Consider the following 27,576-nt stretch of genomic DNA (forward strand, 5'->3'; position numbering starts at 1 on the left):
ACAGTAATACGTATTTGCTGATTCAACCTTGTGGTAATTGAGATTCCCAGTGGATCCAGGAACAGGTCAAGTAGCCCTGTGAGCCACTGAGAGAGACACCCAAAGGCATATTTTCACTGTTCACTTAACAAATATTTATGCAATGCATTCTAATTGTCAGGCATGTGAGTGAGGGCAGGACTTTGGAGTAAAGTGGGTGGGGTTGTTGAAAGGTGTTGGTATTCTGTCTGAGTTCCACTCCCACAGCTACCTGGCAACAGGCAGGTATGCTCTGCCCCACAGTTGCCTGGCAACAGTCAGCTGTGCCTGACTATGAAGGGGGCTGCTTGCCCCCTCCTCCTGCTCTTGCTCTTTGCTCTCTTCTCTTCCCTGCTCTTCTCCTTTGTCCCTTCTCTCCCCATTCCCCTGACCCCCCCCCTTCCTTCCACGTGCTCATGATCGGCCTTTCCTCTCCTCTTCTACTCTTTTCTCATTAAACCTCTCCACGTGGAACCATGTTGGCTTGGTATGTTCTGTCTGGACGCAAGCCGAGATTTAAACCCCAACAGAAGGGATATGGACCACATAATTGGTAAAGCCTTACAAATGTGAGGATCTGAGTCAGAGCCACAGGAACTGAACTCAAAAACTCTAGGCATGATGGTACACACTTGTAATCCCAGCAATGGCAAGATAGAAGGGAGAGAGACAGGTAGTTCTGCAGTTTCAAGTCAATGAGAGGTTTTGTTGCAAACAAGAATAGACAAAACTTGAGGAATGACACCTGATTTTGTCTCTGACTTTGGCATGCACATACATAGATATGCACATGAATTTATACACACATGTACCCACATACACGAACACACACACACACACACACACACACACACACACACACACACACACACACACCTACCTAGCATTTGGTGACTGCCCTCTTTCTGGTTTTCAAATGGCTGTCTTCTAATGTTGTCTTACATGGTGGAGCTTCGTCACTCTGTGTCTTTTCCACCCATTCATGAGGGCTCTATTTTCATGATCAAATCATCCCCCCCAGACTCCATCTCCTGCAGCTGTCGCAGGACCAGGCTGGTCCACACCTACCCCACATCCTGGGATCTTTGTGGAAAGAATCCAGAGGAGACACACTGTGCATACTATAGATGGCAGACTGCATTAGAGTCAAGTGAGGAACTGTCAAGGGGTGATAGTGACCAGTGCACATGGACGATTGCAGAGGAAAACACTTTTATGGGGTGCCAGTGGCCAGTGGCCAGTGGCCAGTGGCCAGAGTCTATTGTACCAACCTACATTTTTAGGTAAGTTTTACATTATTTCTTAAAGTGTCCAGAATAGCTTTAAAACAGATTTCTTGGCAGAGGACATTCTGTGCAGGTGGTTGACAAGTCCATCAAGATTAAATCTTGAGGGAAGGAACCATGGAATTTCTTAGTCCTTTACTAGAAAGGACTGTTAGTATCTGGATGATGGTAGTTTTGTAATCTTTTAGGCAGTCTAGAAGCTATTTCTCAACCCAAGAACAGAAATATAACTGTTGTCTATGAGGGAGGGATCCATCTTTAATGACTTTCAAGCCTGAAAATATCTGAGAAGCTACTTAGAAATGTCACCTTGAGTTAGATTTCAACACATGGATTTGGTGTATAGCATTATCCCACAGCATTTGCCAATCAACTAAGTGTTCTGAGAGGGTGGACCATGTATGCCACATTAATTGTTTATTTTTATAGAGTCTAGTGCCTGACACTTCATAGTTTCTTGTGAGACCAAAGGATGGGAGGAAGCAAGTTCAACCCAGGGACTTGAGCATTTGACTCTGTAGGTTAAGCATCGACGGGGTGTTCTGTTGCATTAAGGTTGACTTCTCCGTCCTCCACTGCCCCTTGAATGCTGGTTCCCTCCCATCTTGCATTCCTCTAGTGATAACTAAGTTATCAAGAGTGCCAAGCTTCCCCTTCAGCCAGCAAGGACCCTCTGTGAACTGTGAAACACTTGATTCTTCTCAAATGCCCAAAACGCACTTAACTGTCTGTAATTAAAATTGTGCTTTCTAGTAGGGCTCTCATTATCTTTAATTTATAGATTGTATTCATTGCCCAGGAGCAAGAAACTGAAAGGCTCATTGCATGTTGGAGAAGGGCTCCACTTCTTTTTCTCACAGTGGGTTTTACTAGAGTTCTCTCACTGCATCGTTCCAACTCTCAGTCTGAATCACAGGTAGTCATTCACCTTAATCTATATGGGGTAAAAGGAGGAAGGAAACTGTCTTAGTTACGGTTTTACTGCTGTGAATAAACATCAGGACCAAGGCGAGTCTTACAAAGGATAGCATTTAATTGGGCTGGCTTACAGGTTCAGAGTTCAGTCCATTATCATCAAAATGGGAGCAGAGTAATATCCAGGCAGGCATGGTGCAGGAGGAGCTGAGACTTCTACATCTTCATCTGAAGGCTGCTAGCAGAGCACTGGCTTCCAGGGAGCTAGGATGAGGGTCATAGAGCCCACATCCACAGTGACACACCTACTCCAACAAGACCACACTTAATAGTGCCATTTCCTGGGCCAAGCATATGCAAACCGTCACAGAAACACTAGGGTATTTAGTGCTATGTGTCAGAAATTGTCCATGTCACGATTCAGTGTCTGATCTTTTAGGTTCAGAAACTTAATTTATCACTATCTTTGAGGTAGATATAGTCACCGATTGAGATTGAGGCTCAGAGGACACCACCCAAGAGCCATGACATCCTCATCTTGGTGCCTTGCATTTGTAAAAGTCAGGAGGGTGGATGAAGGCCAAGTTCAGCTTGGATCCCGGAATCAGAAGTGTAACTGGCTCTATCCCTGAGGGACTTTTGAAAAAAAGAACTTGTTTGTGTTTATGTGTTTGTGTGTGCTTGGTGTGTTTATGTCCGCTACACATGTGCAGGTGCCTATGGAAGCCAGAGGAGGGCACTGGATCCCCAGAACTGGAGTTACAGGTGGTTATGAGATGCCTTTTATGAGTGCTGGGAACCAACCCTGGGCCAGAGGAAATGTTTTGAGAATAGCTGTAGCTTCAATCAGTGAAAACTTCAAATCCGCTTCTCCTGGCAACCTCAGCCTCAGGAGCACTATCTCTAAAACTTGTTTCTCGGAAGCACAGACCAAGGATTGGAGATGCCATTTAGTTATTGTTTTGTTTTTTTGTTTTTGTATTTTGAGACAGGATTTTCATTGTGTAAAGCAGGCCGGCATCCAACTCACAGAGATCTGTCTGCTTCTGCCTCCTGAGTGCTGGGATTAAAGGCGTGCTCTGCTATATCTGACCTCAGGGATCACACTTAGGGGGAACTAAGATGGGAAATAGGGGAGACCCAGCAAGGATGTGATATCAGGTAGACTCTGGGGGTGCCAGGCATGAGGGCAAAGCCATAGTAACACAAACTGCATTAACGAGTGGTCTCCCGTATGGGAGGGAGGACGTGCTATTTAAATCTGGAATCAGAGGACCATGGGTTGAGGACTGTGGCTTGTCACTAGAGGAGATGTCCCCCATTAGTTATGAGCACATCTCCTGAGAAGGAGCCGCTGTGTGCTGTGGACAGCCAACAGGAAGAGCAGCTGGGGGTTAGGTGTGCTGATGTGGGGGGAGGCACATCTGGGTACATACTACATCTACAGTCCCCAAGCCTGTGCATGGTCTCCCTGTCCTCTGTATGTTCTTGTACACGTGGTTTTTCTCTATATCTGGACCGCGTTTTTTTCTCTCTCACACACATACCTCTTTAACTAATACAACTTTATCTTAGAAATCTCTTCCCCTATGTGTCAACCCTCAAAGACAGGTTTGGCTCCATGTTTTCCCAGAGACACCATGTGACATAATAAAGCTACTCACCTGTATCCACCTTGACTGTGACTTGAAGGTCAGGGTAGGAGTGTGTCTGACCTGTAGTCCTGTCTGACCAGCACTAATGACCATTCCTAGCACTCTTTCCTCTCTTTGCTTTGGGTGTTAGGAAACTCAGGATCTGATTTCTTGGTTAGAGGAAGGAGGTAAATTCATTTATCTATCTGTCCATCCATCTATCTCTCTGTCATTTATCATTTCTCTATTATCTATCATCTATCTTCTCTCTATAATCTATCATCTCATCTGTCTTCTACCTAAATATCATCTACCTATCATGTATCTGTCTGTCTGCCTGTCTGTCTATCCATCTATCTATCTGATAGAATTGAACTTAAGTCTATCATGTGTCTTTCTGTCTGTCTGTCTGTCTGTCCATCTATCTGAGATAGAGTTGAACTTAAGGCCTTCTTGTCTCTGGCCCTTGCTCTTCAATTTAAATGCAATTTTAAAAGTTCCTTTCAAGGAAAATACCATGATTTCGCAAAGGAAGTGAAGCTCCAGGGGTTTCGTCAAGGTTTGAAGATGTGAAATGATGAGTTGTTTGGGACTGAACAGCATCTGCTACAGTCACAGGCAGGGCCTGGGGACCAAAGAAGGGATGGTAGGAGGCAGAATAATGTGTAAAGGGCAGAAATCCCCCAATAAGTTAGGACTAAGGGAGCCGTGACAGTGTCAGGAATAGAGGAAGACTATCAGAAAACCCCAGTTCTCTTTTGTGGAAGGAGTCAGTGTGCTTTTGGCTGAACCGGGGACAATGTGTTGGGAAAATCATGGCTTTGCTGTCTCTATTTGGATATGGATTAAAATAATGTGTTTGCAGGATGGCTTGACAAACATTGGTCTTGTGGTATCTGACCTTGGTTGCTGTGGTGTACATGAAAACGCCCCATATAGACTTATGGACAGAGAGCAGCATTAGTGGGAGGTGTGGCCTTGTTGGAGTAGATATGGCTTGGTTGAAGAAATTGTGTCACTGTGGGTGTTTCAGAAGCTCAAGCTATGCCCAGCCTCTCTCTCTCTCTCTCTCTTCCCATGGCCTGCCTATCCAGATGTAGACTCTCAGTTCCCACCCCAGCAGCATGTCTGCCTGGGTATCACCATGCTTCCCACCATGACAATAATGGACTAAACCTCTGAACCTGTAAGCCATCCCCAGTTAGAGGTTTTCTTTTATAAGAATTGCGGTGATCATGGTGTCTCTTCCCAGCAATAAAGCCGTAACTCAGACATTGTTGACTTTGAGGCATCATGGCAGGGACACAGAGATTCTAAATAAACATGTGCGCCCCTCCTCTTGGCTATCATCCTTTTGGAACAACTCAGCAACTGGAATTTCCCACAGGAATCTTGTGCTGGGAGAAGGAAAGGCTGAAGCCTCCGTGCCAACCAGACATAGCAACTTGGTTCTAGAAAAGAGATGTCACACAGTGGTGACACTTGTTGGACCACCTTGCAGGAGAGCCTGGAACCCAGACAAGGTTGATGGATGGACAACACTTTGACCAGGACTTCTTAGCCCTCTATTTAGACCTAAACTTTACATCAGAATTCCAAAGGTGGACCTGAGACTGAGGGCTGGGTCACTGGCCTCTTGGTTCCTTTCCTCAGTTTGGCCATATTGACTAAATCTCTTCATCTCTCCAATTACTTTGTCCCCCTAGCTGGCCTGCTGAGGTCAGGGGTCCTGGGTTTGTTAGAAGTGTCTGGGATCGGGCTCCCAGATCACCTATGATGAGTAACAGCTGGACTGGATTAAGAGATTTGGTAAGATATTTCTGGATGTAAAAGTTAGGTCTGGTTCTATCTCCCAGTCCATGCTCCCAGAAATAAAACTCAAACTCAAAACATATTTACAAACACCTGGCCATATAACTACGTTATTCTCCTACTGTATCATAAGGAAAATAACCCATTTATTTTAACCTATATTCTGCCACGTGGCTGGTTATCTGTGCTCAGGCTCCATGTATTTGTCTCCTCACATCTTCCTAGGCTGATCTCCCACACGGCTCTATCCCAGAATCCTTTCTGCTTCCTGGATGTTCTACCTTTTGTTTCTTGCTTAAGCCATAGGCCATAGGCTTTTTAATTGACAGGTGATACATCCATACAAGACACTCTCTCTACATCCAGATGTGTCTTTGAGGGTGTTTCCCAGGGATGATTGACATGGGGGAGAGTGAGCTTAGTAGGGAGACCCTACTGAATGTGGGTGACACCATTCAATAAGATGGGAAGACAAGGAAGAAAGAGGGAAGGCAGAAAGGAGAGAAAGAAAAAGAACCGAGAGAGGGAGAGAGAGAGAGAGAGAGAGAGAGAGAGAGAGAGAGAGAGAGAGAGAGAGAACAAGCAAACAGAAAAAAGGGAGGCAAAGAAAATGTCGAAGAAACACATGTAGATACAGAGATACATGCATTTACTCACACAGAAATCCCATAAAAACACAAGATTGAAAACTATAATATATAAGCAAAAGACCTGTAAGGTTCAAAACAATATGCCCAGACAAAGCATTATGAGACAAAAATCAATCAAACAAACACAAAACACTCCAAAAATACCATTGAGTTCATTTTGCTGTTGTTTGTTGTTGGTCGTCTACTGCTGGGTATGGGGCCTGCCCTTAGGTTTGTATACTCAGTGAGACTCCATTGGAGAAAACGACTTTTTCCTTTGATAGCTTCTGGGCTAGGGATGGGGCTGGTGTCCACATGTCCTCTCTTTCCAAGGCTTCCAGCTTCTTACCCTGGGCAGCTACTGGCTTCCCTGGCTCTGTGGCCTGGAGGCAGCCATTGTAAGATGTTCCAGTCTCTGCTTATTCAAGGCCATCTAATCAACCTCCCCTTATAATTACATACACCCCATTCACTCTATTCCTCACGCAGACACCAAGTTTAAACTGCTTTCATCCTATGGAGTGAATGATTCCCCGTTATCTTGAAATTTGAAGCTTTGGTCAAGCCCATAACTCAAGCACGCACTAGCCAGTAGGATTCCTGTAAACCGTAGGCTCAAGGTTGTGAGATACAGAAGAGATCAGGTCAGGATTGAAAAGAGATGGTTTGCAAAGTAGACACCAGGGCAATCTCTGATCCAGGAGTAACCAGGAAAATACAAGCCACCCCCACCCCCACCCTCTGGAAATTGAAGGAAATTAAGGGGTGTGTGAATGATGATAGGTAGGGCTAATTTCACTTGGAAAAAAAAATTCTATCGAGACAATATGAATCTGGGCTCAAATTCCATATGTAGCCGAAAATGACTTTGAACTTCTGCTCTCCGGCCGTCTCAGCACCTGAGTGCGGGGATTACAAGCACCAGGCACCATACTAGATCTCACGGGATACCCAGGGCTTTGTGTATACTAGGAAGTCACTATACCGGCTGAGCTCCAACCCCATCTCCTTTACTTGAATCTTAAAGGATGAGATTAATTTAGGTGGCGCTTGTGTTAGAATTCTCTTCCAGAAAGCATGGTTTTTAATTAATAAAATCATAGAACACTGGACCTCGAGGGTACATCATTCAGCTATGCCATGGAAACCAGGGCTTTCGGAGGTGAAGTCCTTTGGCTTGACCCCAGTCTCAGCTTTTCGACAATTAAACAAAAGGTTTTAGCTTTTCATTTTCCAAGTCTTGACCCACATTAGAAAGACGTAGTCGATATATTGATTTAGCAAGGGCAAAGGTCATATTAAACTGCTTAACTTTCCCCGCGCTTAGAAAGTTGGAGAGGGTGGGACAAGTGAAGGGGAACAGAGACTTCTCGTTGATCAGTAAGGAGCAATCAGCCACAGTTTGTTCTAGGACCATCTGTCTTCCTATTGATACCTTGCATACCTGCTCCTCTGGAGTATAAAGTCTCTTGGCTAAAAACAACCTACCTGTTTATTCAATATCCGAAGGCTTCTTTCCCCCCTGAAAGGGGAGAAATGATAACTAAGCAGGAGAGAAACTATTTTCTGGTTTTCAACACTTAAGTCAGAACAAAGGTAATACTAACTCAATAATCTGTGAAAGGTTTGCAATTCAGCCCAAGTCTTCCCATTTAATTTATCAGACACCATTAAAATTAAAATTAAAATCTGGATCCTAATCTTTTCGTCAGCAACCAAAGCCACTGAAATACTTCTTGATTTTTTTTCTTTTTTAAATATTGAAAGATTTGCAAAAGCACAAAAACTTCTCGTCCCTTTGTTGAATAAACAGGAAATAGAAGATGATGGTAAGTTAACCTCATAATATCATATTCAACATTTCTCATGCTAAACTGGCCCAGAGCCTCTGTATAGGGTGATTAAAATTTGCATTTTGTGTATAGACCCAAAAGGGAAAAAATTTTAAATGTGTAAAAGTAATCACATATTTTTTTTGTTAGAGAAAAATGTGCTGAGCTCTCTTCCCCTTTTCCTAGCAACCTCATAAATAGAGTGTCCAAAGGAAATAGGTTTCTTGTTTTGGAAGGTTTAATTTCTATTTAAATTCCTTCTGGTGTGAATGGTCTCAGCCTTGGAAAGGCTTTAGTAAGAGCCGTGTGCGCCCTCTGCTGGTCTCGTGGAGGTCAAGCAATGTGCTCCCATTCTTTGTGAAACTGGCCAGGGAGATTCAAAAGTTGAGATTCTTACTCCTAGTGGAAAATATGAAGCAGGATGCATCCATGAATCCATTCACAGCAGTGTTTCTCTGTAGTGTGGCTATAGTATTCAGAATGCAGTGTAGAAGTTGGACATTTTTTTATAAAAAAGTTGAGCTGCACAGACTTGGGCTATGCACATAAGACACAGCTGTAAGACAAGCCTCGCATGTCTTGTTTGGATGGGCTTTGTCAGAAAAGGCTGATGATTCTTGAGCACCAGAAGATCTGTTATAGTGTACTGTCCTAATTTTATTCTGTTGCTGAAAAACAAAACAAACAAACAATAAACAAATCACTCTGATCAAAAGCAACTCAGGAAAGGAAAAGATTAATTTGGCTTACATTTCCAGGTCACAGTTCAACACTGGTGAAAGTCTGGGCAGAAACCTAAGCAGAAAGCATGGGGGAATGCTGCTCACTGGCTTGCTAGCTACTTTATGCTCACCTGTCTTTCTTACACCACCCAGAACCACCATAGGTGCCTAGGGAATGGTACTTCCCATAGTGGGCTGAACCCTTAGAAGGGCATTGATGTAGACATCAATTAACAATTAAGACAACCCCCTGTGGACATGCCCACAGGCTGATCTAACTAAGCAATCCCTCCATACAGGCTTTCTTCTCAGATGACTCGTGGCTGTTTTGAGAATTAAAACTAACTAGCACACATACATTTTAGATGCTGTGAGACTCCATGGCCTATGCCTTACCCCGAGGATTAAGGTCAATGAAGCCAGAGACAAGATTTAGAATGTAATAAGAGTGTGGTAAATGTCTTCTGAGTGGATGCCTGGCTCTAAATAAGGTTGGATACTGAGTGTCCAGGGTGCAGACTTGGATAAAAAGGCAAAGCAGGTTCAAAGATCAAGCCTAACTCTGTTCATTAAGAAAATCTAAGGAATGGAGCAACCTGTGTTTCAATAGCTGTTCTAGAAGGAGTTAATTATACTGCAGATCTCTAATATAGCAGGTTACAGAAGGGCTTCATGGGCATCTCATTTGATTTCAATCCGGTCCTGAGAGACATCTGTTGCCCTTGTTTTCGAGAAGGGTCTCTATCCTGATGAGAGTGGTGTGGTACTCTTAATGATGATCATATTTTCTGTCCTCAATCTCCAACATTCTCCCCTCCACATGATTTACTGGTTGCCTCGAATCTCTGAGTTGGCCGGTGGTTAAAATTAGAGGCAGTCACAGTCTTCAAAGTGGAGTCTGGTAAGCCATATCATGAACATGTCCTTTGATTACTCTTGACAGCCAGATGATAGGAATTACCAAGGCTGGGCTGCATAACCCTATGTGGGCTAACCCCCTCTTTAATAGCTTCCTTTCTCCCTGTTCTTCCCCAGGGCTTTATGCATAGCCGTACAGTCTCCTACCTCATACAAGTTTGCTCAGGGTGAAACTCTTCAACACTTCCCTCAGATCGCCTGCTAGAAAAAGCTCAGCATGGTCAGAGGTCAAAGACATTTACAAGTTGGGACCAGAGTGACCCCTGAGTCTTTGTTTGCTCATGACTTGGTTGGTCTATTTGATTTCAGAAAAGGCAAACAAACAAACAAACAAACAAACAAAGCACCCAGAAGCTAAATGTTTGTTTAGGTCTGGGTTTTACTGAAAGAACAAGCCAGTAAAAGGTGGATCTGCTACTGGCAGAAGTCATTACATGCATCGGCACACACTGTACTCAGGCTCCTCTTCCTTCCCTAGTTGGCAAACACACCCTTATTCAGTCTTCGAGATGCAGAACAAACACTGTGGTTTTTGGCATCTTACCTCGAAGCACCCAGTACTACTATCTCCCCATCCCAGCCCTTCTCTCATTCCTGGTATTACATTTGTTTGTGTGTCAGTTTCTCTGAGCCACTGACCATTCTTTAGGAGGAAGAAGCAACATACATTGAAAGGAAAAAAAAAAAAAAGTAAGTTCTCATAATCCCGTCTCAGAAGCCCAGAGTCTAGGCACGTGGTTTTCAACCTTTTAAGATCACAGTCAGTAATAAATGCTACCTCATAACCCAGCAGCAAATCATCAAGTTGTGATGGCTGGCTTTAACTGGTAACTTGACACAACCCAGAATCACATAGAATGAGAGCATCCGTGGAGCATCATCTACATTGGCTTGGCCTGGGGAGATGTCTGCAGGGAGATTGTCTTAAGTCAACCGATGTGGGAAGGCCCAGCCCAGTGTGTGCAGGGAGTCCTAAACTATAATACAGTGGAGAGACTGAGCTGAGCCATTGATCAACAAGCAAGCGATGGATGCTGTGTACACACTCGTTTCTCTCTGCTCCTGACTGTGGGTGTGGCATTAGCTGTTCAAAGTTTCTGCCTTGATTTCCCCCACAATGGTGGGCTGCACCCTGGAACTGGAAGTTGAAATAAACTCCTTTCTCCCGTAACCCCGCTATTTGTCGGAGTGATTTCTGCCGGCAACAGAAATGAAAAGAAAACATGACTAACGGGGATATGATAAGCATCTTTCAGATGGCTACACAGCCAGGAAGCTAACTCTGGGTGGAGGCTGCCTACAGTGCTCACTTAGCTGTGTCTAAGTGCGGGTCAGCGTGTGAGCAGAGAGATCTGCAGATTCGTAAAACAAAACCTCATAAAATATCTTTGCATGCTGCTCTGCTATTAGCATTTTTTTTGGCCCGGTTTGTTCTCTGTCATTTTTATAATGTGCATTGTGACTGTCAATTGATTTTATGATACCCCAGTGGATGGTTACTTGCAGCGTGAAAATATTGATGCAGTGGACACTTCATCCGGCACTCCCCTGCCCTGCTTGTTTTCCCATTTTCCGTTTGTATTTATGGGATGCCTTCAAGCTGAGGGGTTTGGACGGAGAGAAACAGCAACCAGAAAAGAAAGGGTATGGGCAGAGTGTGGGAGAAGCAATATCCTACCTGTCCCCTGGCCTGACCCTTGTATAGGGTTTGAGCTCCCTTATGGTTGTGACTGAGTATCACAAGCTAACCAAAGTGTTCGGAGGACATTTGTTGAACTGCAAGCAAGGTTGTTTCGAGCCCAGATCACAAACCGGTCTACAAACTGAAAGCCTTGATCCAAATCTCCTTATCCAGTTAACTCAGTGAGAGAAGCTCCATTTTCACTTTCACATCATCTATAGCTGATTCTGCTGCGACTGTGGGTTGGGTAGCCTTGATCAAGGCTTGGGAGGCAGAGGCAGACCGGTGTCTGTGATGAGCCCCTCTCTCAACAACCAACCAAACAAGACAAGACCGTATGATCCATGACGCCAGAAAGCATTTGCTCTTGGCCAACCCTGGTCTAGACAGAAAAACTTTTCTGCTGCTTGGGCGGGAAGGCAGCATGGTTCTGACACACAGGCAGGGTAGTAGCTTTCTCCACGTGGCTCTCCCTGGAAGTGTCAGGCTGGATATCCTGAGCTGAGATGCTAAGGAGAGTACTCTGGGTGGGGACTGCGGAGAGCACTGTCTTTGGCAGCATCTGGAAACACCGGTCATGTCGCTGTGTCTGCAAAGATAGGGGCTCTGGAGTCAGCTGACATTGGGGCTTCATTTACATTCCCAGGACCTGGCACAGGAATAACCCAAGGAGGTTGTTATACATGTTTACTACCAGCAATGAATCAGAGAGGACCTGGTGGCACATGGTGTGGGAACTGTTTTCTCATGGCTGCTCTTGACAAGCACCCCAGTGGAGAGCCCAGTGAAGGGCTCCTCTCCTACATGGAGATGGAAATGTCTCTTCTCAGCTGCTTTGGCAACTGATAGCAAAAGATGGGGTTAGGATGGTTGTGACAACAATGGTGATCTAGCCGTCAGCATTGATCTGTCGCATGCCTGGTGAGTATCAGACATCCCTCTGGATTCTTTCTAGCTTGGAATTCACTCCCATCATCTTTACAAACAGTTCTACTTCAGTCTCATTTTGCGAGTGAGGAAACTGAGGCACGGGATGCTTAGATGGCTTCCTAAGGAGAGACATCCACAGAACAGGATGGTTAGATAACTTCCGAAGGAGAGACATCCACGGAGTGGTAGAATTTGAAAATGAAATGGGATTTAGAACAACAAACAAACAAACAACAGACCACTGGGATGAATTTAAAGGAAGAGATACTGATCAGCTGTTCTCTGATCCCTGAAGTTAGACTGGTAGGGGATCCATTAGATCCTGGCTGGGCCCAGAGCAGATTCATCAGCATCGGAGGCTGGGGCATGCCAGTCTTTCCAGGAAGAACGCAAGAGAGAGCTGCAGCAGCTCCCTGGGAGGTTAATGGTGAATAACTGATGTTTCCGAAGGCAGGTATGAGCTTGATTCATGTGAGATTCACTGGTGTGGCAGGCAGTAACTGCATGTTTGTGGTAGTGAAGCCTTCTTTTGTGAGTACAGGTAGAGGAAACCAGGTTTCTCAGTTATGAGGGTTCCATAGCCTCCATGTGTGTATGGAACACAGAGGAATGGTCCGTGAGCTCATTCGTGACTGCCCACTCAACCCCGAACCATGGGATACCACCCCTACCCCCACCACTACCACCATGCAATTTCTACACCACACGGCGAGCACCGTATTCAGAGCCGCAGCCTGAAGTGAACCAGCAAGCCTTTAATGGGGATCACAGGACGTCATTCAGATCCCACCGGCTTTCGCCCCACAAGGGAGAAGAGTCCTTCATTATTGGATGTGGTAGAAGAGTAACTTTGAGAAATCACCTCGAACTGCTCGATGGTGTACCCAGCCTCTTCCACGGCATCTCGAACAGCCTCCCGGTCCAGGGAAAGGCTGGAAAACTTCTGTTCCCCAATCATGTAGTAGCTACTCTTAAGAGCGTCCACCATCACCAGGAAGCCCCCTGGCTTGAGCAGGCTGCCCAGGTTCCTGAGGGCAGTGCGATAGGCCGGGAGGTCAGGGCAGGCAGCATCCAGGCACAGTGTGCTGAGCAGGCAGTCGGCAGGAGGCAGAGAGACCCCACCCAGAGGCTGGCTCTGGCTCACATCGCACTTCAGCACCTGCTTGATTGCTCGCCTCAACTTCTCCTCCTTCTCCGGTCCCTTGGTTCTGGAAAACAGGCAAGCATCAGAGTTGCCTGCTGCTCTAGATATGGGGACCTCAGATCTCTTTGGTCAGGTTTGAGTATGTCTGTCAGCGTGGACTTTAAGTGCATCCTGATCTAGTGTCTGCATATCACCGTACGATCCAAAGCTGGGTCAAATCTCTTTATAAAGCAAAAAAAAAAAAAAAAAAAAAAAAAAGACGTGAATAATCGCAACAGCCCTATCCGCTTCTAAAACTAAACTGCTCTCCACGAAATTATCTTTTATTTTTAATAGTTTTTTTTAATTATTAGTACTGTCCTTGACCTCTGTCAAACTTCGAGGTGGTAGCTCTTGACCCCCACACAGTAAATAATGATAGGGCGTAAGTGTTGACTGACTGTTGTTACAGTAGTTATCTATTAATGACGGGAGAAACAGAAACAGCTCCCAGAAACAGCTCTAGAAGCTGTTGATCACGGGGCCTGGGACTTTGGCTCAGTTGACGAGAGTGTCTGCCTGACATGTACAAACTACGTCCTGGGTTCCATCCCTAGCATCATATAAATCGTCTGTCTGTCTGTCTGCAATTCTAGCATGCACTTGTGAAGTGGAGGCAGGAGGATCAGAAGCTGGCTACCCAATGAGTACAAGGGCAGTCTGGACCATAAGAGCCTCTGGCTCAAAAAAAAAAAAAAAACGACAGGGAAAAAAAAAAAGCCCTACTGATCATCTTATCACCAATGCTGTAGGAAGAACAGTGTTGCAGCCGCTGGATAAATGCAAGGGGCACACAGCCACAAAGACATCTCCTGCCAGAGGACCTAATTGAGGACTGACCGACAGATCAAGGATTGCTGACGCAGACAGTGCCAGCCAGTTGGGAGCTGCTGTTTAGAGGAGATGCTTTCTTGGGACCAATGGGGCACGGGTGGAGGGTATTTAAAGGAGCTTGTAGCAGCGTTCAGATGAGCTCGCTGTAGCGTTTCTCAATAATGCTCTGAAGAAGACATAGGCAGGCTCTCTCTCTCTCTCTCTCTCTCTCTCTCTCTCTCTCTCTCTCTCTCTCTCTCTCTCGGCATTCTTACAGCGATGCTCCACCAAAGACTTATAAGCAACGTGAAACTGCGAGCTAAACTAAGTCTTTCTCGTGGCAATCAACCGTCTCGGGTATTAGCTATGGAAAGGCCAACGGACACGCAGGATCCGTTTTATGTCTGCTAGGGGAGAAACCAAGTAATAAAGTAAATAAACACATAGAATCCACTAGAGAAACTGGAGAGGGGAACCAGAAAAGGGAAACTAACAGAAAGTCAGAGAGGAAGGGAGGAAGGTATGAGTGTGTGATGTGCCCAGACCCTGACCTTCACTAGAAGCCCTGCTCACTGCTGCAGAACCCATAGAGGAAATCGCTTAGCAAAGCACCTGGCGCATGCGCAGCTGTGAACTCGGGAACTCAGCCCGTTGTCATCGGACACAGATCCGGGAGATGAGATGGCTCTGTGAGGGCGAAGCTTGATGGAGACAGAAGAGGGTGCTTCAGCCTCAGCCAAGAAAGAAAAACCTTAAGTTTGGGACAACTTCTGGTCATGAGGAAAAGCCAATGCTTTGAAGAAGACATAAATCTGCCTCTGGGCAGAATGACTTGAGGTGGGGGGAAGCTGCCTGTGGCTGTCTAGTCTGAGTGTTTGATTAAAAAATTTAAGCCCAGGGCATTCAGTTAGTCACCAGTGTCCCTTGAGTTTGCCATAACTTTTCATATAAGTGGCTTGATTATGAGCACAGGAGAGGGAAGTATCAGAAGCCATTGGAGAAACATACCCAAACCACAAGGGAGAGAGAGCTAGCAGGAAAAACACAGATAAAAAGTGTTGGCGAGGAACCTGCATGCACTGCTGGTGAGAACTTAAAGTAGTCTAGCTCCTTTGGAAAATAGTCTAGATAGTTCTGGGAAAAGTTAAACAAAGTTTCTGCGTGGTCCTGTAGGGGCTGCCAGAAATGGTGACATACACCTTCAATCCTAGCTCTCACAAAGCTGAAGTAAAGCAAGAGGATTGTGAGTTCAAGACTGGTGTGGGTCATATGTGAGTCCAGGCCAGTCTGGGTTAGGTAGCAAGATTGTGGAGAAGAAAGAGGAGGAGGGGAAAAGTGGAGGGGAGAAGAGAGTGAGAAATATACAGAAAGGGCAAGGTGTTACTGGGGGAATTTCTACAACAAACACTCGTCTCTACATAGAGAATGAAAAACAGGGGCTGGAGAAATGGTTTAGTAGTTGAGAGTACAGCCTGCTCTTGCAGAGGATCTGGGAGGAAACTCCAAGTCCCCAGACTCCAAATGGCAGTCCAGTGAGATCAATCTAGACTACAGGGGCATTGCTGGCAGTTAGACAAAAGCCAGCATTCCTTAGAAATGTGTGAAACTGATTCCCATTTACCAAAAGGAGTCATTTCCCTCACCTCTGGCAGATGGGACACATGGCTACCTGTGGTACCCATCAGCACATCAAAGCTCATGCTGGCCTCCAGGCTCCCAGAGTATCCCAAGTACCTGTTACACATGTTAGCATCCTAGCCCATCTCACCTCCACCACTGCCCCACACTCCCTCTAACTCACAGGCTTCTGTCCCCCAGCTACTCGATCTCCTTATAACCCTGCTATTTTCACTATGTTTCCTCTCTGTGTGTCTGTCTCTCTGTGTGTCTGTCTCTGCCTGGGTGTGTCTGTGTCTATGTGTGTGTCTCTGTCTCTGCCTGTCTGTCTGTGTGTCTATGTTTCTGTGTCTGTCTCTGTCTATCTCTGTGTGTATATCTATGTGTGTGTATGTCTATTTGTGTCTGTCTGTTTGTGTGTGTGTCTGTCTCTGTGTGTGTGCCTATGCGTGTATGTCTATTTGTGTATATCTTTGCCTGTCTGTCCATCTGTCTGTCTGTGTCTATGTGTATGTGTGTGTTCGGCCCCTACTTCTCTTACCAAGTTTCCTCTGCTTTCTAACCCCTGCTGTTCTCCCCTGTCTTGCAGAGAGCCCTTGTCATGTTTAGTGTGCTGGCCATATTCACTGTGCTTCTTTCCCTCTTTGCTTTGGATTCTTCTAGATGCCCCTGGCTGCTGTTCTCTCTCTCTCTCTCTCTCTCTCTCTCTCTCTCTCTCTCTCTCTCTCTCTCTCTATCTCCCTCTCTCTCTCTCCCTCCCTCCCTCTCTCCCTCCCCCTCCCCCCCTCTCTTTCTCCCTCTCTCCCTCTCCTTCTCTTTCTCTCTCACATCTCACATCTACAATAAATACCTTCTCCTCATCCATACCACAGAGCAGTGATGTCATCAGTTTATCAACGGAGCTTAGGTCCCAGCAGCCATACCGAGCAGCTCGCAGCCTCCTGCACCTCCAGCTTAGGAGGGTCTGACATCTCTGGACTTCATGGGTCCCTGCACCCAGTGGCACGTACCCAGTCCCCACAGACGTATATACACAATTTAAAATGATAAAAGTCTGTTTTAAAATTACCCTTGGTTGGGTCTGTCAGGAATGAAGACAGTCCTATGGCAACCACTTTGTCCTAATTTGTCTTGGATTTTCCTCATTTAAAAATCTCCTCTGCTGAGATCTCCTGCACTGGGAACTCCTTCCCATGCTGGGCAGAGTCGAACAACTGTTATCCCGAAGGTAGGGAGACTTGTTCCAAGGCTGCTGCCCAGTCCTGCTAAACGCAGACAATTTGGCAGGACATATTAAGAAGAAAAGCAGATAATTAAACAAGAAGCATCTATGAGAAACAGATTTAAATAGGTAAAGTAGACCAGAAATTACTAGTGTGCACACACACACAGCAAGTATATAGAAGAGGCTAAGGAAATACAACATGACAGTTCTGGGGGAGTTGTTCGGTTTTGATTTTTGTTGTTGTTTGTTAGTAGGGATTTTTTTTTTTTTTGGATGTTTTAAAATGTCACCGTAGGTCGGGGACATCGTGAGAATGTGTATTTAATCGATTACGTCAGAAGCAGCATGGACCTTTGTGCTCTATTGTGTATTAAGCTATTTTAAAGACGCAAATTACCACAGAACTAGCACTTGCCAGTCAGACGATGACGAAAATTGTTCCCACACGGTGAAGCCCACTGTGAAATCTCGAAAGCTCACGGGAAATTGCCAATCTGAGGAGGGGAATTTGTTAGGCGCTCCCACTGCCTAGGTAGCTGCTTGTCCTTGGCCTCGAAGCAAACACTGGTGAACTCATTTGCCAAGGTAGCTGTGTAAAGATTACCCCTCAGGGCTCCTTGAGGACTGTGGATAACACCCACAGGGAAATGGACTCGCCTGGAAACCTGGGCAATTACTACTCAGACTCACAGTTAGTTCAAGGAGAAGGTGATAAACACACGCCAGAACAGCATGGCGCTTGGTTTACAGAAAGCTAACTGCAGCTTGGCCATTGCTCTCCATGTAAAGATCGATCCTTTCAAACAGAGGCTGCCATTTCCTCTGTAAATACACCACATACACAAGCATAAGGGACACGGAGGAGAAGGAAAGAATAGGTAAGGACTCCTGGCAAGAGCCCTTTGTGAGGATGTCTTCCCATACCCAGCAGTTATCCTGAGATTCTGCCTACCCTGAGAGGCAAGGCAGATGTTGTTAAGTCAGAATGTCCACGGGGGCTTTTTCCATTATGATCCCCTGCTCTAAGGCCCATCCCCAGAGACTCCAACAAACCCTCCTGTGGCAAAGCCATCAAAACATCTCAAGGAAATAAAGGCTAAAGAAGTCTGGCGTGGTGGCATATGCCCTAAATCCCAGCATTTGGGAGTTGAAGGCAGGAGGATCGGGAGTTCAAGGTCACCCTCATGTTCAGAAGGAGCTTGAGGCCAGCTGTGATACACAAGACCTTGTCTATCAATAACAGAAATTAGTCAAACCAGCTTGTCGAGAGGCAGGAAGGATTGCCCATAATCCTTCAGTACAGCCCAGACTTGAATCAGGTGGGAAATGTAGGTACAGGGTGGAGTCTTAAAGACAGGACGCATCCGTTCATTTTCCACTTACATTTAAACCTCTGTTAGGTGCTGGATGGGTACTAAGGGACTCAAAGATACTGGGGACTCAGGGATGAGCAAAAGAGAAACAGCTCCTGTCTTCCTGGAGGTTACAGAGGGAAAGAGAGAGAAAATAGTTCATCTAGGGATTACTCGTTAAAATGCAAGTGAAACAGATACATTCAAGGAGGAACAGAACATGGGATGTTGGGGTCCTGGCTTGATCTCTTCTACAGTGGAAAGAAAAGGAGCTGTTTGAGCAGAGATGTGGAGTAGACACACGCCGTCATTGTCTGAGGCAAGGAGAAGAGCAAGGGGAGAAAGATGGTTCGGCCTGAGAAGACAGCACGTACAAAGGCCACCCGGTGCGAGACATAAGAAGAGTATGCCGGTGAGCCTGGACTATCAGACAAATGAAATGCTGGGTGCCAGACAACAGAAGGCTTTGTCAATCATCCTTAAATTTTTCCTTCCTGGGCCAGGTGTGGTGGCACACGCCTTTGATCTCAGCAGGATCAGGAGGTTGAGGCAGGCAGATCTCTGTGAGTTTGAGGCTGGCCAGGTCTACAAAGCGAGTTCTAGGATACCAGGGCTACACTGTGAGAGGGGTGAGTCTCCAAAACTGGGATTTTTGCTTTCTCTCCTAGGACATCTAAAGGGTGATGTTGGAAGGTACGTCATGAGCAGGAGTGGAGGCACATGCCAATAATCGCAATACCCCAGAAGCAGAAACAAGAACACAAGATGGGGGCCACCAAGTAAGACCTTGCTTCAAAAAAGGGAGGGGATCCTGATGGGCGGCACGTCTTAAGATGTAGAGAATTGAGTGACAGGACAATAGTGGAGATGGGAGTCTACGTCCTCAGGAACGGCAGCTTGGATACAGAGGGAGATAAGCATCTCAAGAATAAAACTGATGAAAGGGAACACGCAGGAAGAAAAGTGGACAGACGCTAGACCTGGGTTAGATGTGGTCCGTAACAAAGAGGGCAATGACAAGACTGACCGCCAGGCTTTGGGGTCGTCCAACTAACTGTCCGATGATGTCATTGGAAGAGCCAGGAAACTAGCTATGGAGGAGATCCAGTGGGTCATCACTCATTCTGGGTACACTGACTTTCAGGTCCTTTGAGACTTATAAACAGATGCTTATAATGGAATGGAAATGGCTAATTGAGGGTTTCTTAACCAATTCAATCAGTATGTGCAGAGAGATAATGTGCTTGAGAGATGGGAGAGTGCCTCGCTGAGAAAGAGAGACATCTCCATAAAAGAGTCAGTCGGCAGTTAGTCACTGTGACCATCAAGATCCCGAGGAGGAGTGCTATCAGCGAGCTTTTTGTGGGTTCGAAAACCCAGAGACACTTGCAACAAACACAACACTGGCCTGAAGAACAAAGTTGTCACCGTTGTGTATAATTTTGAACTATGTACCAACTATTGTTGTTAGTATGATATCTGTTTCATTTTGTTTTGTGACAGTCTGGCCTTTTGTGTTTTTCTTTGATTTTTAAAATATAAAAAAATGATTGTAATGAACTTATAAATAAAAGTGTCAGACTGCTAGACTAATAAAGTACTGAGATAAACACCTGCTTTGCAGCCCTGGCTAGGCTCAGCTTCATCCTGTGGCTCCAGGCTGGTCTTGAACTCGATGCTCCTGCTGTCTGCCTCCTGAGTGCTGGGATAACAAAAATACACCACCATACCCGACCCTTACTCACCTCTGCAGGCAGAGCTCTGGCTTTGGAGAGCAGCCACCTCTTCAGTGTTTCAGGCTTTCTAAGGGGACACCTGGAAGTCTCTGTCCTCCCCAGGCCCCACTGGCTGTGTGGGAGGTGGAGAGAGGAGCTTGTGCAGCATACCCATAACTCACTTCCCCTCCCCTGTGCCTCCCAGTGCATCTGCAAGAATCTTAGTTCTAGGTGTAGTTCCCCTGCCTACCCACATGGTCACCTCAGCAGATCTCATAGAATGAGGAACCCAAGCTCTGTGCATGAACGGTGGGGCCTAAAGTCTGCATTTTTCCTTCTTAAAACAAAACAAACCAAATAAGCATGTGTGTGTGTGTGTGTGTGTGTGTGTGTGTGTGTGTGTGTGTGTGTGTGTGTGTGTGTGTGTGTGTTTTGTTTGAATGTATGTCTGAGCACCAACATGTGTGCCTAGTGCCTTTGGGGGCCAGAAGAGGGTGTCAGATCCTCTGGAACTGGAATGATAACAGTTATTAACATCACGTGGATGCTGGGAATTAACACTGGGTCCTCTGGAGGAGCAGCCAGTGTTCTTAGGCACTGGGCCATCTCTGCAGCCCCAGAGTTTGCATTTCAAACACACTGCTTACATGATGCATTGAAACTGCTAATCTGGAGATCCCAAGGCTAAGCGATGTGTTCCAAGGGCTAAGGCTAGCTCACATTTCCATGATTTCTTTTCTAAATTTCCTTTCTTTCTTTTTTATGTGCGTGTGTAGGGGGGTGGTACCCTTAGAATCCAGAAGAGGGATCCTCTAAAACTGGAGTTATAGGCAACTGTGAGCTACTGAAATGTGGGTGCTTGGAACTGAATTCAGGCCCCCCTGCGATAGCATCAAGGCCTCTTAAAGCTCCCAATACCGGGCCAACTCCTATTTATATCATTTCTTAAGAAAGGAGTCCATTTTCCTTGCTCATGACAGATCGGGGTATTAATGATATTAATACCTCATGGTTTACAGTGAGGGTTTAGTAACCGAATGTTTAAGACTTTCAAATAATTGTAAAGTGAAAGATTTTTAAATGTCTGAGTTGCACTCCCAAAGCAGTCGAAGAAAGCAGCCAGCTCATATTGTCCTTGGAAGCCATCAGCACAAGAAATATCTCCAGATAAAGAAGAAATCATTTTGGGGGAAATGGACTGTAGGCTGATAGAGATACTGGAAGATGTGAGAGAGACATGAGCTGAATGGGATCACTATCTCTCTCAAAACAGTTGAAGCTGCTGGATCTGGTGTGAGGATAACTCCCTGCCAAAAGTACAGTTCCTCATCCGGGCCAAGTGATGGGGGACAGGAGTGCGTCTTAAGAGGCAATTGTTCTGAGCTGATGATTCTACTGGGAGATAAGTGATTCTTTTAGTATCTTGCTAGACTGAAGGGTTCGTCTCTGAATGAGATGTGAGCTGTGATGTCTAGGCAAAGCGGGAATGCAGCTCCCAGGGCTTTCAGGACATGTGCTCTGGATTTCAGAAAAATATGTTGTCTCAAAGTGGCAGAGAATTTCTGTTTAATAAATTTTCTCTGAAATTCTATCAATCCTGGTAAATTCCTTGTTTGCTTGATACGTTATGATAGTGTCCAATGCTCATAGCAAGTTAATTCTGTCCTGGGGAATATCAGACACTTCATATTAAAAAAAAAAAAGAATAGTAAGATTCACCTTCATTTTTGAAAATGTATTTTTACTTATGCTAGGTGTATAAGAGGTTTCTAAGTTAAATTGACATATGAAAACAGCCTTTCAACTTGTTACTAAATACCATAATCTTTAATGTAACCTCAAAGGCCCTAAATGATCAGACATTTATCAGACTTCTGATAGGAACTAAAGGACAGAAAGGTGTCTTCTCCTATCTCGTTCTCTGCTCCAGCCTAAGAGCTAGTGTCATGTGGTGCATCACAGTTATTCATCGAGGTTTTTGGATGAATGAGTGGGTGAGTAGGTAGGTAGGTGGGTGGGTGGATGAATGGATGAACAAGTGGGTGGATAGATGGGTGGGTAGACAGGTGAATAAATCAATTGATGGATGAATGGATAGGTGGGTGGGTGGATAGATGTGTAGATGGACAGATGGATAAATGGAGGGATGGGTGGATGGGTGGATGGATGGATGGATGGATGGATGGATGGATGGGCGGATGGATGATAAATGGATGAATGTATAGGTGGGTGGATGGATGAACAGATGGATGGATGGATGGATGGATGTATAGGTGAGTGAATGGATGAATAGATGGGTAGATAGATGGATGGATGGATAAACAAATAAATGGATGTATGGATAGTTGGGTGGACTGATGGATGGGCAGATAAATGGATGGATAAATGGATAGATAGTTGGGTGGATGGATGGATGGGTGAATGGGTGGGTAGACAGATGAATGGATGGATAGATGTTAGTTCCTTTAACCATTAACCAAGAAGCACTGACATTTCAGAACCCTCACCTGACTATCTAAGGCCCCAATAGAGAATTATTTAAAACAGAAACCAAGACACCAATCTTATTTCAACAGCTATAATAAATAAGTAAGTAAATAACCTCCAAATGAATTTAGCTAAAACAAGCCAATGATCTCTACCCTGAAAAACATCAATGGAGAATAGTGCAGACACCAACAGAATGGAAAGATCTGAAGAACCGAGAGGAGGAACCATACTACCCAAAGCAACCGGTGGAGCCAATAGCATTCTCTTAAAACACTAACGACAGGGCTAGAAAACAATTCTAGAATTTTTAGGAAACCACACACACAAAGCCCAAATAGCACCAAGAAAATATCAGAAATCACACACTACTTAACTTGGACAACAGCAGCAGCAACAACAAAGCTATAGTCACCAAACCAGCATGGTATTTACACACAGAAAAAAAATACAGAAATAAAAACAACAGAACCCAGAAAATGCAGAATAATGGAACAGAACAGACAGTCTAGGATTAAGCCGCGTATCTGTAGCCAGTTGGTTTTCAATAAAGATGCTAAGAAGACACACTAGAGAAAGGACAACTTCTATGACAAGCACCTTATCCACTGATCATCTCCCAGATCCCAAAGTTTCTAACTTTGTGGATGGGGAGTTATTAATTCTTTTCCCATAATTGCTTCATGTCTTTTCTGTTGGGTTAAAAAAAAACCTGTCAATGTTTTGCCATTTCTGGTGGTGTGAGCATTAGGTACGCGTAGAGCCCCCACCTTGTGTTGGATAACTGGTAATAAAATAGTACTCAGGTGGTACATTTGACAGCCCAGCTACTCTCCTGGGCTCTCATCCTCTATCTGGAGTTCCCTTTGGTCCCTGTCTTTGAGTTTCTTTTGCATATTTTTGGCTGGTAGAAACAACCAGTTCCCTTCAGAAAGTTGAAGAGTAGATACCCATCCCTCTACCTGTTGCCTTCAAGATCACACACATAGGTGACCACTGGGGACCAGTCAAAGGCTCCTGGCTCCTTCTTCAGCCACTTCTGCAGCTCCCAGAGGTTCTGGTCTGTGTAGTCAGTGACAATGATCTCCGTGAAGGACTCGCAGGCAGAGAGAAGCTGATAGATGGTTGGGCCAGAGCCAATGTCAATCAGGAGTTCTCCCTTTACACCATCTGGTATAGAAGAGGGGCGCGGAATCAGGCATCATAAGGGGACAGGCAGAGCTGAAGTTATACTGTCTTTACTGAGAGTCTGCCATTTTGTTTTTGTTTTTGTTGTTGTTGTTGTTGTTATTGCGTAACAACTGAATTTAAGAACTGGAGAGATAGTCCAGCAATGAGGGCCAGCATTCAGATACCAGAACCTGTGTAACAAGTCAGGCATCTCACAAATACCTGTGATCCCATTTCTGAGAGGAGCAGAGAGGAGAGGCTCTGGGGCTTACTGGCTTCCAGTCTAGCCAGCACACAAGCCCACAGACACAGGTGGAGAGAGTGGTGGAATCGGACACCTGATGTCCTCTCCTGGCCCCATGCATGCACCAGCATGGGGCATGTACACATACGCTTACATGGATGCATAAATGAAAAAAATTAATATTTGGGGAGATCTTTACCTCGTGAGTAAACAAATATTCCTTTCAATCAAGAATAGAAGAATTAAACTTCCTTCTTTCTTTCTTTCTTTTTTTTTTTTTTTTTTTTTTTTTTTTTGGACAAGGCTGAAAAATCACTATGTAGTCCAGGCTGGAGATGATGTGCCAGATTCCGTCTCAGCTCCACACACCAGCCCAATGCTCTCCTGACCCCTCCTCCAGAAGCAGGGCGTCACCCTGTGAAGTTGGCTTTGGAGTCTTAGATCTGCCAATCTTCCTTTCTTGAGTCCTGTGCCCCCGACACCCAGCTCTCTTAGAATCTCTGAACTGTTCTGTGAGGTGAAGTGGCTCCTTCAAGCCACCTAGAAAGTCCCTGTAGCTACAAAGATAGTACTCAGAGCCCCTGGCCTCCACTTTCACAACCATACACAAGACAAAAGACATAAAATAACTTTGTAAAATGTAAAACAGCTTAGCCAACATTGACTTTTATTCTCATTGAATAGGTAAGTGTTGCCAAGAGACTGTCTAACAGCAACGACTAGACACAAGTCCAGTAATCCCCCGAGACACACTGTGACTCTTATTTAGACAGACAAACTTACCCAGGCAGAATATCTTAAAAAGATTTTTCAGCAGATGTCTGAGGATCTCATTTTCTGCACAGTGCCTGGACCCAAAGCTGTAATATTTTTCCAAGTAATCTCGAGGATTAAAATGACTTAGATAAGTGTCCTTGGAGGTGAAGCCAGATTCCATCGTGTCTCAGCTCTGTTGCACCAGCCCGATGCTCTCCTGTCTCCTCCTCCAGAAGCAGGGAGTCACCCTGTGAAGTTGGCTTTTGGAGTCTTAGAGCTGTCAATCTTCCTCCAGCTCGGCCCATGCCTTAGAGACATATGTTTGCTAAATATTAACAGTGAATAGACTGCAGATGTTCAGACTATTCCAGGAAGTGATGAAATTGCTGGAGAAGGGAGCTTAAGAGAAGAGGGGCGTGGCAGGGGGAGGGACATGCATTGCGCACAGCCCTCTTGCCCGGCGGTGAAGGTCGGCTGCAGAACTGCAGACAGGAGAAATGGCCCCACGGTGATTAACTCCTGGAAGACACCCTGGGTTCAGAGAGATGAGTCATCTCCAAACAATCCAGTCATCTTCTTGTTCTTGCAAGGACTCTTCCTGGAGGGGTGGGGAAGAGTCCCACAGAATGGTTTCAGTTTGAACATACAAAAGAGGGAATGTGGGGTAAGGAAAGGAGCTCATGGCTAAGGAATGCTGGCTAGAGAAAAATAATCTCATATGGAGTCTGGAAAGATTGCATGGACAGTGTCTTCCTAGATCCAGTATGGCTGCTGCACTCTTAAACATACTGCAGTTACGGCGATCTGCACAAGGCCAAGCCAGCAAGCAGCCAACTTGCCAGCAGGCAGCACCACTAGGACCCAATGAGTTCTAAAGCCGGGAGGGGTTGTGAACATGGAAGGAGGGTGTGTAAGGAGTGGCAAGGGATCGCCGGGGATGGTTATAATCAGGATGCATGGTAAGAATTACAAAATTGCCAAAGAATAATCAAAAGATACTATAAAATGTCCGAACATCAAATTAATCAATAAAAAACGTGTTTAAGGGCTGGAAACACAACTACTCATTTGGTAGAGTGCTTGCCCATCATGCATTTGGCCTGAGGCTTGATTCCCCAGCACTGCATAAATCTGCTATGGGGCTGCATGTGTGAAGTCCCAGCACTTAGCACTAGGAGTCAGAAGTTCAGGTTCATCCTTGGCCACAGACATAGTGAGTTCAAGGCCAGCCCAATGCATCTCCTACCTCTGCCACTGCTCTGCACACCTCCAAAACTCTCCCGGCAGCTCCCAGTGAATTCAAATTTTGTCGGTTGTTTCAAAGTAAACTCCAAGAAACCTCAATTTCCTTACAGAATTCCTCCTGTTCCATTTCTGGACTCACAATGCCAATTAGAACTCACACTGCCTAGCCAGACCCTTCTGTACCAGTATGCCTTTGCTCCTGGTTTTGTCTGTCAATTGTTTTTCTCACAGCTATCATAGAAGTGATAAACGTAACGACCAGTAGATCAGGGGCTGTGCCTTGAGTCTGTGTTTCCTGCTCTACCTCATGAGTTGCATCACGAAGTGGTTGCTCAAAACAGTGTTTGATTAACCAGTCCGAGCTGTTGCACCAAATGCAAAAGCCCTAAGTTCCAGGCATCCCATGGGTCGTGATTAAGCAAGGGCTCTTTGATTACAAGGCTTAGAAACTCACCCAAAGAATCTCCATTAAGGTTGGGAATAGAAGGTGGCCCACAGGTCACATAGTTACATATACAGGTTACATAGCTACACATACAGGTTACATAGTTAGACCCCATCTCAAGTTTTTTTTTTTTGATAATATAATAGAAACAAATTACAGGAAGTCTAATTGATAGAACAAAAACAAACAAGAACAACAACAGAAAACCAGACAGCTTTGTTATTTTTTCCTTGTTTCTGTGTCCTTTTGCCTGTCTTTGTGGGGCTAGAGGTCTCTATTCTGTGCACATCAGTTTCTCTTGATCATCTACTGAATGCGTCTCCATTATGGCCTTTCCAAATGGCCAAGGGGATAAAAAGAGCCAAGTTCCTACATTCATCATCAGGAAGGAGAATAAAATTCTAATATCTCATTTACTCATGAAGAGAGGAATGCCTCCCAGTTTGTCTGATGCACAGATTTTAAATGATAGGAAGATTCTACAACTGGTTTCAGGCCAGTTCATTATAGAAATTAGGTGAATAAGCTCCACAGTGAAAGTATAACAGTCTGAGAACAAGCTCTGAAGGGGTTGGGCAGAGAGAACCAATTCCCTCACTTGGTCCTCTGACCTCTACACATGTGCTGCGGCATGAACACACACACACACACACACACACACACACACACACACACACAGAGGCATGCATGCACACAAAAGACAGAAGGAAGAAAAGATTAAATTATATTCACACATAATTCTTCAACAGCTATGGTTATAAGTTTAGGAAAAATACAAATACCATGGTGATTTGCAAAAAGGAAATGTTACAAACTAAAAATTACCCTTGCAAAAATTCTAAATTAACTACTGTCTCGTCGGTAAAAGCACTAAAACTCTTCTGTGGTGCTTAATACCTCCCAAGAACTTCCTGCAGCACTCCGTACATGTAACTAAATCTGACAGT

General features: G+C 45.1%; 1 protein-coding gene and 1 long non-coding RNA gene across 11 annotated transcripts; one reads left to right on the forward strand and one right to left on the reverse strand.

Annotated features, from left to right (window-relative positions):
• Positions 1-6,329: 6,329 nt before the first annotated feature.
• Positions 6,330-25,315, reverse strand: Nnmt (nicotinamide N-methyltransferase). 10 transcript variants are annotated; one of them, XM_087560985.1, is made up of 5 exons: positions 24,967-25,315; positions 23,732-23,939; positions 17,060-17,255; positions 13,240-13,585; positions 10,126-12,496 (listed from the first exon to the last, which is right to left on the reverse strand). In XM_087560985.1, the coding sequence occupies exons 3-5, from the start codon at positions 17,134-17,136 to the stop codon at positions 12,485-12,487; spliced, it is 435 nt and encodes a 144-aa protein (XP_087417111.1). In that variant the 5' UTR covers positions 17,137-17,255; positions 23,732-23,939; positions 24,967-25,315; the 3' UTR covers positions 10,126-12,484. The 10 variants fall into 10 exon arrangements, with proteins under 10 accessions (XP_087417102.1, XP_087417111.1, XP_087417103.1 ...); XM_087560976.1 differs by lacking the exons at positions 10,126-12,496; positions 17,060-17,255 and adding an exon at positions 6,330-8,794; XM_087560977.1 differs by lacking the exon at positions 17,060-17,255.
• LOC148004117 (uncharacterized) lies at positions 21,348-23,940 on the forward strand. The gene is made up of 2 exons (XR_015627643.1): positions 21,348-22,432; positions 22,528-23,940. It is a non-coding gene; the product is annotated as an uncharacterized LOC148004117 (long non-coding RNA).
• Positions 25,316-27,576: the final 2,261 nt, after the last annotated feature.

This window comes from Rattus norvegicus, chromosome 8, assembly GCF_021556685.1.
Source record: "Rattus norvegicus strain SHRSP/BbbUtx chromosome 8, alternate assembly SHRSP_T2T, whole genome shotgun sequence".
Lineage (NCBI taxonomy): Eukaryota > Metazoa > Chordata > Mammalia > Rodentia > Muridae > Rattus > Rattus norvegicus.